General features: G+C 38.0%; 1 protein-coding gene across 4 annotated transcripts in view; it reads right to left on the bottom strand.

Annotated features, from left to right (window-relative positions):
* The window catches only part of ncam2 (neural cell adhesion molecule 2), a 205,893-nt gene extending 195,440 nt beyond the window's left edge, over nucleotides 1-10,453 (bottom strand). For 3 of the 4 annotated variants that reach the window (XM_053497222.1, XM_053497223.1, XM_053497226.1), the window contains exon 1: nucleotides 10,093-10,452. In XM_053497222.1, the coding sequence (XP_053353197.1) occupies nucleotides 10,093-10,144 (52 nt within the window). In that variant the 5' untranslated portion in view covers nucleotides 10,145-10,452. Of the gene's footprint in view, nucleotides 1-10,092 lie in introns of all 4 variants that reach the window. The other variant, XM_053497225.1, reaches the window with a different exon arrangement.
* Nucleotides 10,454-13,079: the final 2,626 nt, after the last annotated feature.

Below are 13,079 nucleotides of genomic sequence, written 5' to 3'. Positions count from 1 at the left end.
TTTCAGAATATATTATTTTCTTCTGCATAGCTCGTAGACTGTAATGGGTGTGTGGGGTTATAAGGAGTGGGTTGAAGGGCACATGAGTGAAAGCACCCATATTTAAATTACTGTGGTTTTCCGTTTAGTGAAATAGTGACAGGATTTCACATCTATATTTCAAATCCAGCCTGCCATTATTCAGTGCTTGCCTAAATAAATGTGTGGCTAAGCCACTCATTTTCAACCTGGCACCAATGTCAACCTGCTCTAATGTTAAGCTGCCAGGGCTGTTGGCAAACACGTCTCCCAGGTGCTAGTGATGCACCTAGCGTCTACTGTCCAAGCAGCTCAGCATGGGAGACTGCCAGCTTAAAAAGTATGGGAAAAAAAAGGGATTCGTTCCAAAGAATGAGCATCAACACAAACGGTTGTACTCTCTATAGCACATGCATTCTGGTCCTTTCTTTTAAATCAGCTAATATAATGAAAATTAATAAAAGACTTATTCATTTTTTCTGCTCTGCGGCTGTGACTACAGTTTTGTTGTTTGCTTCACATCCAGTGACTTTGGGCTACTGAACTGAATGCACAGCTGGAGTGGACCAGTCAGGGTAGCCAACTGTCATCAAGACTAAGAGCTACTATCACTACTGTACAGGATTCCCGCTTCAAAAAAAGATTTTAAAGTGCATAATGTTGACAGCTACATGGTTGCTCTGACAAACTGCAGCCATAGTATATACTGTAGTACAGGAATGTTTTGGGCCAGGTGGTGGATCCTGCAAATGTTTATCATTTGCTCTTACATACAGTACTTCGAAAATCAAATCAAATATTCTAAAAATTAATTAAGCTAAATTATTCATCTTTAATTTTGATATAGCATTGACCTGATTAAAAAACAATTTTTATCAAGCCAAACTGGTGCTATCTTTTTCAAAAATCTAAAAGGAAGGTCAGAGAAGAAAAGCATTACAAATGACCGTACTGTACTAGTAAACCTGCTCGTTAAGTGTTGTGTCAGGTGACCACTGGACTAGGAATTATTTCAGTAGCTAGTCATCTCTATCCTGACATTTACCATTATGTACTGTATATTTAAGTACTGACTATTCTATACTAACTTAATATATTACTTATACTTTGTAGAAATAGTTTAAAGGTTAAAGTATAAAATAAGCAGATCAGCTTTTGTTATTTCAGGTTGAAGCCCAAGTACACGTCTGCCTGTCTTTCTGTAGGCCAAAACTCTCTGTCTAACTTATTAATAAAAAATAAAAAAAATTGTAAGGTTGAGTATCTTACACCATGTTTAAGCTAAGTTCTAGTTCTTTCGTCGTGAGCTAAATACACTCCCTGTTCTGTAATCGGAGAGTGGATAAAAAATGAGAATGTGAGAAAGTAGATTCGATAAAGATTAAATTTAGTCTTAAAACTATTCTAGTAGTAGATTATTAAATTCCACAACCTTCCTGTTCACAGCATCACTAGACATTTTGATTTCACATATGGTGCAGGTTTAATTTCAGACATATATTTAAGTACTGCAAAAGGTTAATTAAATGCGCCCACAGTTTGGTGCATGTGCACTACGATGTCCACACTTCTGGTTTATAATCTAGCACGAAACTGCTCAAAACCTCAATTCTACTCAATTTTTTTCATTTATGGTAAATGAATAACTTCAGGCAAAGACCTAAGGACTGGCAAAAATTCTGTCTAGTTTTGCCAGTTTTGCATGATGCTGTGACAAATTCTGGGTGGATAGAATGGTTTCAGGTCCTCCAAAGTATGAAACTTAAAAAGATTTCATTGAAAGATCAAACATCTAAAAATGGCTGAAAAGGCTGATAAAAAAAAAGAGTACTTGTAATTCCTTAGATTTATTTAAATAACTGGGCTAGACTACACCATGCACACTGCTTTCCATATCTTTATAATCACCAGAAGCTTCTGGAAATTTCTCTCTACTGTTGCCTAGTTTTTATGCATCCACACACAAATCAAACTGATAACTGAAGCAATCACAACCAAAGTTTCTGCTGCCCAGTCCACCCCTGCTTATTAGTGTACTGTAGATAACACATAATAATAAGGGCCATAAACTTACACAAAAGGTATTACTCCTTATACAATAATAACAGGCTATAAGTTAACTTGGTAGAACTCTATAAAATCAGTTAAATCTGTGTAAAAGCAAACATGGTCTGCCTGTGATTCTGCACTGAATCTGAAATCAATTAACCAATTTTCATTGATTATAGGTTTTTATTTCTCACTCCCTCATGGTCTATACCACTTTATCCTGTATACAGGGTCTAAGGGGCCTGGAGATCTTCGGGCACGAGGGGGGGATACCCTGGATGGGATGCCAATCCATTTCAAGGCACATACACTCACACACTGATTCACACACTGTTTACACACACTCAATTTGAAAACGGCAATTAGCCTAATCTGTATGTCGGTGGACTGTGGGAGCAAACCGAAGTAGAAACACACCAATCATGAACACAGTTCCGAAGTGGCAATCGAACCCAGACCTACTGGGAAAACATCTACACAATGTGCACTGGTATACAGTAGACATGCAGTATTTACTTAGTAACATCAGTTGTATGAGACACTAAAGCTCTTCATCATTTTGGCTGTAACATATGAATTATTACCCTGGAGGTGCAAGACAACAGTACTAACCAGTGCTGTGTTAAGGAATGTTTATGTTTACCCACTACCTCAACACCATATTTTATGTTCTGTTATGTCGTGGTTGCGCACTGTCACTTTGTTGTTGTTGCTCCTGTTTGCACATTTGCACGTGAACTTTATGTTGTCTATAAAACCTGTAGTTATACTTAGCTAGTTAGTTTTTGTTAATTTATGTTTTAATGTATGTTAGGTCTTTCTGTCCTGTCTCTGCTAGCCAGCTAACTAGGCCTCTTGGTTAGCTCGTTACGTAATTTATGTTGTAAATTTATGTTGCATGTAGCACCTTGGTCCTTCGTTTCACTGTGTACTAACTGTATATGGTTGTAATGACAATAAAGCCTACTTGAACTTGAACCACAGTGTAGCGCTGGTGTTTAATACTGTACAATTTAACATTTTGCTCTTCACTTCAACTGTTGTCTATGCCCCTTTTAAAAACACAAATTGAATTATGGTAACAATGCATAGTATTATGTTCACACATTTTCTAAATACTAGTAAACTTTCTGTAGCAGGAGCCAAAAAACTAACTAATAAATTCTTAACTTACCTGCTGACATTTCCTTACCAAAGACCTCTGTTTCTGTGTGTGGTTGTTGTGTGTTTTGCTCAGATTCTCTATCTTGAGCTGCATCAAAGCAGAGTTGCTCTTCATACAGTGGGGGGGCACGTAATTTCCTTGCAAGAGACTAATCTTGTGTTTAATCAAATTTCATCAAGTTTGGCGTATTATCCAATCTTACAACTGCTAGGCTAAGAAATTTATTTTACCAGGAACTGTTTTCATGTCCTTTTACAAAGCAAATTCTCTGTGCAATACTTTTTTTTATACTTTCATAAATTTTAATATTTTTTTTACTTTTCATGCATAAAACAGCCAAACAAACTCCTTTGCCAAATTTCTTAAATTTCTTTAATTTCTTTGATCAATTTTAATAATGTCATTTATGACGTAAATCTTTAGTCAAAGTATGGAAAACTAGCACAAAAGATTTTTTAAGACTATTAAATAATAAAATAGTTAAATTAGTGCTAATAGATACCTAGCCTAAACTGTGAATAGGCCTGGAATTAAATTATGATATACTGCACTATGATCTAATCTGTTCTCCAACGAACTAATTAGCACACACACACACAGCAGTGAATTTCGTGGCACAAGTGGTTATCACATTTGGGTTCCTGCTGCCATCCTGGGAAAATGCCTTGTAAAGTGTGGCAGTATATTAAGAATTGGTGCTTGCAAACATTGTCAAGAGACATTTCAATTTCTGGGTAACACTATCAACTCACAAGATCATTTAAAAAGATCACACCCAGAGAGAGAGCCATTTAATAAAGTAACCCCAGGCTAACAACCACTTTACTCTAAGTAAGGGTTCATATATTACAGCCTAAATAACAAAGAAATTTAGTGTCACATGCAACAATTGAGTTAACTAAGTCCCCTTATCCCAGTAGGCACGAGGACTAGCCCTCTAGTAGGGCTAAAAGGTCTTTACCCCTAGAACTTCTTTAAAACTCAAGACTACTTAAAGAAGTCATTAGGTTATCTTTATAAAAAATAAAGTATTACTGTTTACTCAGTGAAGACTTTAGTAAGAGGACTTGCTAATAATGACTGACAGAAGGCACTTGAGTGCCTATTGATCGTTCCATACACATGCCTGCTTGTAGCACACAAATCAAACCGACAACATTCGTGGCTTAGTGGTTGTGCCAGGTCCTGGGTTTTCTGGTTTCCTCCTAGAGTCGAAAGAAATGCTGATTAGGCCTAACTATTGGCCTCCACCGTCCCTGGTTGGACAACAGAGGTTCATACAGTAGATAAATTGATATGCCTGTTTACTTCATACATGTAAACAGTGATATATCTTTAATTATTTGTCATGCCAAAGAATTTTTTTTGAACAACAGAAAAAGCAGATTAAGATATCCTTGAATTTTTGCCCAAGCTTTTCTGGACACACCTTTAAGATGCCTTAAGTGGGCAGAGTGTCTATGCAAATTAATAGGTAAATCCTAATTCTGAAAAGAAAATTCAGCTAATACTGATGTTTGAAAAAGTTTAGACATATGATTACTCCATTATGAAAGCAGTAAATAATTTACTGTGCTAATGTACTTCATGCATTTATTTAATTCAACAGTCATGTATGTTAGAACAGCAAAGATTTCAATGAATATATTTGTAATTATTGTAGTAAATATTGTGCCTGTGTTTAAAAGTTTCTTGAAACTTTGAAGGTTCTGAAAAGGGTTCTTCATTGTCTTGACAAGGGCTTTTGGAGAACTTTAAATGAGTGCTTCAATGGGCCCTGAATACATCCTGCAGTCCCTACCTGTGGCCATTGGTAAAAAAAAATATTGTCTTTAACTAAATAGGTCTGAATGCATATTCATTAACATATAAATAAAATAAATGTCAATGTTTCTTTTAGCTGAAGAAGGTAGTCATGGTAGTCAAATTATGGTAGTCACTGCATGTGGAAATGGAAACAGTCCTAGACATAATCCTTAAAGTGGAAAAAACATTTGCTTTGAACTGCTTTAACTGAACTACTAGTTTTATTGGTATGTTTGCCCAATTATTTGCTGTTTAAACCACAGGATTTATTGATTCATTTCGCAGTGATGGTACACCATTCTATTATTTTCTTAATTTAAAAAAGCTGGGTATGAATGTAAGGTTTTGGCTGCCATTTAGATTTTCTAATTAAACAACATTTTTTTGGTAAATGTACTGGATGTGGTATTAAATATTTATGAGTTCACATGGCATAACAATGAAATGAGCAACATATTAGGGTACTACCAAAATAAATGCAGCTTGCTAAATGACAGATAATTAGCCAGTTGGGACCACTGACACTCAAATAAAAAAAATAATGCCCTCCAAACAGTAGAACAGATGACATCTGGGACGATTATACACGTCAAGTAGCTCATTGATAGATGAGCTCGATTTGAACATGACAGCCTTGCACTTTATTTAGTCTTTTTTTATTATTATTTAAAAATGCATTTCACAAGATATGGAGTTTCATTATAGCGAAACCTGTTAGTGGCTCAAACAAGCACTGTCTCAATTGTTGTGTCTTTTTTAGTGATGTTTAAACATAAATGTGAAATTCATTATTAGCATCAAATATGACAATTTAAAAGGTCAATAAATTGTTTGCAAGGGCATAACAATAGCACACCATTAAAACAAGCTGAACTGTATCCCTTTAGCTAAGCAAACGGACAAATGTCTGTTTAGGGTCTGGGTAAATGTCATGTATGGAAAAAAACACAATTTTAATACACCCATTTGGGACCAAATAGAGTTTCAAAAAACACTGGTGACACTTTCCTTCTCATTAGTTTCAGGTGACACATGCAAATGTTTGCACATAAACATTCAGAACCATACCTTCATTACACCACTGGCACATCATATAATTTTACAACGTTACAAACATTAACAACGACCTGACAGTTAAGTAGGGATGCTTCTATTTATCGGCCACTGATCATAATCGGCCGATATTGGCTAAAAATAGCTTGATCGGCGAACCCCAAAAGCGCAGATCAAAAAAGACGATCACTTGACGGAAATTACTCGCGCGACTTTTTGACACGTGCATGCACGGCGCACAGGTAGACAACAGCAGAGCGGAGCTCACCAGTGGCAACATGAGTTCTCCCATCTGAAAGATTTTCAAAGTGTCCGATAAAGACGTAAAGTTAGCCATTTGCAATGTATGTCGTGATTAAATCCCTCAACATGGAAGCAAGCAACGGCATTTTAACACCACTAACATGATTAGGCATCTTAGAACACGCCATACAACTGAATTTTAGATTACTTTGCCTTATTTGGGGAAGATGGCCTACAGTAGCCTCAAGTTCTCATTTTCTAAAATAAACACTTGGTGGTTCTTCAAGATCTTGACTGTAGCCTATTTCTACAGTTTTTTTTTTTTCAATATAGTTAATTTAGAGTTAGTTTCATTTTTACAAAGGTGCAAACTCTGCTAGACTATAGATAAAAAAATTTCCATTCCCCTGCCATTCTGTGATCGGCAGATCATGATCTTGGTGATCAGTAATCAGTGATCGGCTTCAAAAATGCTGATCGGAGCATCTCTACAGTTAAGTAATCCGACCTGAATAAAACCTAAATGATATTCACAGCTTAGTGTGGGACCAATCACTACTGAGAGTGTAAGAGAGATATCAGATCAACAACAGACATATATTTGAATGTGTGTGTGTGTGTGTGTGTGTGTGTGTGTGTTTGTTTGTGTTTGCGCGCGCATGTTTGTATGTGTGTATGGGGGACCACTCATAACATATTTATGTAATGAATGGTCCCCTCATATACACACACTCATAACATATTTATGTATTTTTTAAAAACTTTTAAATATTAGGATCAATAATAAAAATATGTACAGTAATATTACGCATTCCTGCAATATTCCTGTTTTTATTTATTAATTCACAAAAGTAAAACAGAACTAAACACCTGAACATTAAACCCACTTGTTCTTGTTCTTGAGATTTTATTTTAGATGTTTTCCCCTTTCCTGTTACAATAACTGTCACTCTTCTGGGAGGGCTTTCCACTAGATTTCGGAGCATGGCTGTAGGGATTTGTCCATTTAGCCACAAAAGCATTAGAGAAGTCTAAGAGACTGATGGCAAGTAAGGAGGTCTGGGGTGCATTCTCCATTCCTGTTTATCCCACAGCTGTTCAGTGGGGTTGAGGTCAAAGCTCCGTACATGTCTCTTCCACTCCATTCTTGGCAAATCTTGTCCTCATTGATCCCACTTTGTGTACAGGGGCATTGTCATGTTGAAACAAGACAAGCTTGGGCCCCCTAGCTACAGTGAATGGAAGTTTTAATGCTTTATGATACACAGATGTTTTAGACAGGTGTAACTACATTTGTAACTACATCCTGATGATGATCCACAAATGGGTGTGATGGTCAGGTGCCCACATACTTTTGGCCATACACTGTATCTTGTAAGGTATTAAAATCCTACAGGTCAAGCGTTACTATGTTAATTAAAATGATCTCAATATTCATCAACAAAAATATAGATCTCTTAAAATCTTAGTATACAAATGTACATCAGACTATTTTTGGGGCATTTGCAAAAAACTATGGCATACTTTTAAATCTAATTTAAAAGGATATGTAAACATTCCGTTGCATTATTAAGAAATGCATCAACATCAATTTGTGTTATAGTTTTTATTGTGCTAAAAAAAAAAACCTTACTAATCTGTATCAAGGTTTATCACTGAAGTGGAACATTTAAATAAGAATTCCACCCTGGACAATTTGCATATTACTTGTATATTCTCATTTTAAAAATAACATGTGATTTTCAGGGTGTCAAAAATTTCGGAATAGATTTGAATCCTTAGCTTAAACATTTTTATACAGAGACTGGTGCAGTATACAGTAAACTCTGCTTAAAACAGACTCCACAGCTTTAACATTCATAATACCAACATTCACTATCATGCTTATCATCCTGTAGATTGCAATATACTGTAGCTGAGCTGAGTCTCTGCAAACAGCATTGTTTCACTGGATTGCAAACTGGAACAAGGGATTCAGTGTTTGTTGTCTACTTCTGTATTGAACTTACCATAAATTAACTACAGTAAAATCTGACAAGTATTTCTCATGTCTGGCATTGCTGAAATGTTTTATTTCCTATGCAGTACTATTGTAACTGCATTAGCAGTGGTAGTCCCCCCTGGGAAGGTAAAACATATTGTATCTTAACATTAAATGATGCTAACTGTGGAACATAGTGGGATCTTAAAGTCTGAAGTTGTACCTTAATTACTTTGCAAGAAATACTACATCTGCTTCCCCAGGTGAGAAATACTGTACATTGGATGTCAAGAAATGAATAGAACCCCACCCCAAGAGCAAAGTAAAATTAAGCATTGGTACTTGTAACTATCATGCTGTAACTTTCACCTAGAAACATTGACATTGAGTCCTTTTATGACTTATATAGATACATATACATATCTTTAGGAAAGCGCAATCCTTGCCAAGGTCACGGTGGATCCAGAGAATAAAGAGTGCATACATGATGTGAAAGCACTCAGAACACCCAGATTCACACATACCTAAGATAATTTAACAGGGCTAATGCACCTTGGGAAATGTTTATAGGTGGTAAAAAGAAACAATTGTGAGATTAAAGGTATATATATATATTGGTTTAAAACGGGTTTGGGATTTGAGGTATGTAAATGAGCCTGAAATTAGTTTTTAGAGTGACGTTGGATGCATTTTGCAGTGTAAACATTGCATGCAGTAGAGACAAGGATAAGTTAAGGTACCACTCTAGTGACAAGGAAAGGTAGAGTGTAGAAGTGTGTACTGCTTACTGATACTATGCTTTACATATTTGTGAACTTCTCTGTAGTCTATAGGTCTAACCTAAAATGGGGGGGGGGGGGGGGTAGTAATAGCTTTACATAAAATCGCAGTGTTGCTTTACAAGTTATTAGTATGATAGCTAGGTATTTGCACACTATTAATGCGACAGTACACAGCTTGTATTTGTTTTTATGGAGTAGTAGTATTTTTTCTAAAGACCTATAGTACTGTTTAGTGCAGTGCTGTGCAGTTCAAGACATTGCCTCTTTAGCGTGCATTGCCTACTGGTCAGTATAAAGTGCTCTATCTCCACCTGCTGTCGTGTGGAAAGAACCGGTGTGTCCCAGCAGGCAACACACACATACACACTCGTGTGCACACGGACTCGATGAGCACAGCGCGAAAGCACCATGTCACTCTCACTCAGCGCTCAGACTCGGACCAAGAAGTGAACAAGTTAATGGCAGCAGCAGACTGAGCTGAGATCAGTGGTCAGCCGCGAGACGGGCGGGAAAGCACGAGGTAACTCATTCTGCTGCCCAAATGCTCGCCTGGCATTAAACCATACCAGAATTTAGATGCATTTTAAGATCTTTTCCCAAACATCTGACTCATCGCGAGGTGATCTCACACTTCCATCATATCAGCAAGCGAATCTTTTCCGAGCACTTTTCCCGCTGTAAACACCGACATCGAACCAAAGACTTGAAATTATCCTCTATAAGAGTGTGTTCTCGCACAGCGTGTTCATGCACTATGAACAAGTGCGGACAACGACGCATCGCTCTCTAAACAAGCCCGGCTTAGGCTGTCAAAAGAACCGTTTTCTCCAACAGGACGTGCCCGAACTGCAAAACGCCGCGGAACAAAATTAAGCCCCGCTGCTGTGGCGTCTCCTTTCTTCCCCACAGCCTTTCAGCTCTCACTCACACACTCTGTGCACACTAGCCCGAACGCTCCCACGCGCGCCAGTCACCTCAGCATCACTTCACTGTACCTTCACCGCCGCTGGCGAGCAAGCCGAGCACCAAGAGCAGCTTCCTGATCATTGTTGCAGAGGGGATACGTGCTGACCGGCGGTCGCTACTGTTGCTCGAAGTGAGTTGGTTGTGCGTGCGGCGACTGAAAGAAGAAAAAAAAAAACACCACTCGCTCTTCGATTCGCCCGCTTCTCTGTCGTCTCACGCGCGTCCGTTACTGACGCGCGCGCGCACTCGTTAAGATCCGCCACTGGAGAGAAGCAGCACGAGCGCAGCCTCAGCGGCCACCGATTCGAGTCATTCGAACCGACCGTTCAGCTGAATCGAACCGCGCAAGGCTTGACTCGTTTGATTTCTCACTCAGTGCGCCATTCCCTTTCGTTTTACCCGCAAGGTCCGGTTCTGGTTCGTCTTGGTGGAAGTCGGTTATCTTACAAGTCAGCCGGACTCTGGAGAACAAATCCTATGCCATTAGCCACGCCCACTCATATAACCATACAGTACCATGCCATCCAAAACACAAGACATATACACAGATCACCCATAACATTGTGACCACCTGCCTAATATTGACTATGTCCCTCTTTTGCCACCATAACCATGTAGCACTGTGTGTTCTGACACCTTTCTGTCACAACCTTTGCATCAATTTGATCTACACTAGCGCATCTATTGGACCCGAGTACACTGGTCAGCCTTCGCTCCTCATGTGCATCAGTGTGACCCTGGCAATCCATGATGCTGTCGACAGGTTCACCGATTTTCCTTCGTTGGATTACTCATGGTAGGTCCTGACCACTGCAGACCAGCAACACAAGATCTGTAATTTTGGAGTTACTCTGCCACTCAAATAGTTATTCTGCACATCTTTTCTGCTTCCAGCACATCAATTGTTTTATATCACACCCATATCACACCCACTTCCAGCCATTATTAGGAGATTTTGAAAATGTAGCTACTGTTAGAAGGGCCAAATTGTAATGGCTAGACAAAAGCAAGGAGACAAAGCAACCTAAAAGCTGCAGCTCTTGTAGGATGTGCCAAGGCTGCGTGGTCAGGATCTAAGGAAGGAAAACCAGTGAACTGGCCACATAATCATGAACAGCCAAGGCTCAGTGATGAACATGGGGAGCAAAAGATGGCCTTTGAAGAGCTACTGTAGCTCAAAAGGTTAATGCTGACTCCGATAGACAAGTGTCAGAAGACACAGTGTTTTGGTGGTCAAAGAGGGACCATCAGGCAGGTTGTCATAATGTTATGGATGATCAGTGTATACAACGACTTAAGAGACATCACATAATGGCAACTCGAACATGAAATTTAAATGAATTCTTTTAATTAATTTTGTTGGTAAAGGGGATTGTGATTCATTGTTAGGCTTCTCATCCAACAATGTAAGAGGTGTGGCGTCTTGTCCCACCCAGTCCACAGCAGCAGGACACAGAGATGCAGGGCAGCATTTGAGTCAGTGCCAAGCCTGGTTTAAAATATTAAATACAAAAAAACTATGACGCAGCGATTTATCAAGACAGCATGTTACGTGTACATTAAAGGAAGTTTCATTGACAACTTCTGGAAAAGCTATTTAAAGTATCAGCACATTGTAGCTGCAAGTTCAGGAAACCCTATATAATACTAAAAGTTGATTCAATGTGTAATGAAAAAGCTGACAAATGATATAAGAAACTAGTGCCAAGAATTACATTCTTTTTTAGATAACTGGGAAAGTAATTCATGAATCCATTAACAGCAACCTATATAAATAAATAATGTTTAATGATATATTGAGAAGATACAAATTCTAAACGAATTTGTGACATCACCGAATCTACAATTCCACACTTGCTGGTCCTATTAGTTTTGATAGGTTCACAGGTTTTATAACTGATGCCGTTTCTTAAAATTCTAAATGAATTCTAAACGAATTTGTGTATGAAACCCTAACAGTAAAATGACTATGAATGTGAACAACCAAATGCTGGTAAACCATTTTAAAGGTTAGCATAGAGCAAAGCTTAAACACACCAGAAAATGGTTTGTCGGTAGCTTACCACATATTACTATATAAAATGTGTCCTAATATTGTTCCTTTTGCACGATTAATATTCATATAAGTACATTTATTATGATGATAATAATAATAATAATAATAATAATCATCATCATCACTAATTTCTAAACAAATGTGATTATTACATTAGTGCAGTTTAGATGTGGAAAAATAGAAAGATGCTGTTTTAATCACTCTTATATGACGGTGTTGTTGAATGTGAATGGCCCAGAGGTGTTTATTAATTTTGTGTAACAGTGTGACTCAGACAATATTGCCAGCTGTCGTTGAAGTTTCGCCTTATTATTCAGTTCTTCTTCTTGTAGCAGTGTTGTCTCAGGCAGTTGATTTTTTGGTTGTTTATTCGAAGGTCGGGGGGTTCGAACCTTGTCATCGCTGGGCTGCCAGTGTTTGGTACTTGGGCAGGATCCTTAACCCTATGTCCCATAAAACACAGCTGCTGCATACAGTGCCAGTCCAAACCTAATTAGAAAATGAGAGGGTTGTGAAAACCTGTGCCGCATTTTGTAGTTCAAATTATCCACTGTGGTGACTCCTAGGATAAAAAAAATCAAGTATATTATTCAGGGACTGCTGTTAATTATTCAATAATTACTGTATATCAAAACTAATAGGACCAGCAAGTGTGAAATTGTAGACTCGTGATGAAGCCCCAAATGTTATCTTCTCTGGTTTATTACTACATTTATTGAACTTTAATGTGTATTTCAGTTATGGACTTAACTTACCTTTGCAATTAAAAAAGGAACACATCATGTCGCAAACAAAAGTAATTCAAAAACAGATAGGAAACAAAGTAAAAAGTCTCTTTTTAAGGCTTTGGGACTCCAGCGAACCACAGTGATAGCCATTATTCACAAATGGAGAAAACTTGGAACAGTGTTGAACCTTCCCAGGAGTGGCCTCTGAGAGCACTCATACAACAAAGATCTC

The sequence above is a fragment of the Clarias gariepinus genome, chromosome 5 (assembly GCF_024256425.1).
Source record: "Clarias gariepinus isolate MV-2021 ecotype Netherlands chromosome 5, CGAR_prim_01v2, whole genome shotgun sequence".
Lineage (NCBI taxonomy): Eukaryota > Metazoa > Chordata > Actinopteri > Siluriformes > Clariidae > Clarias > Clarias gariepinus.
This window is presented reverse-complemented; position numbering and strand designations above follow the sequence as displayed.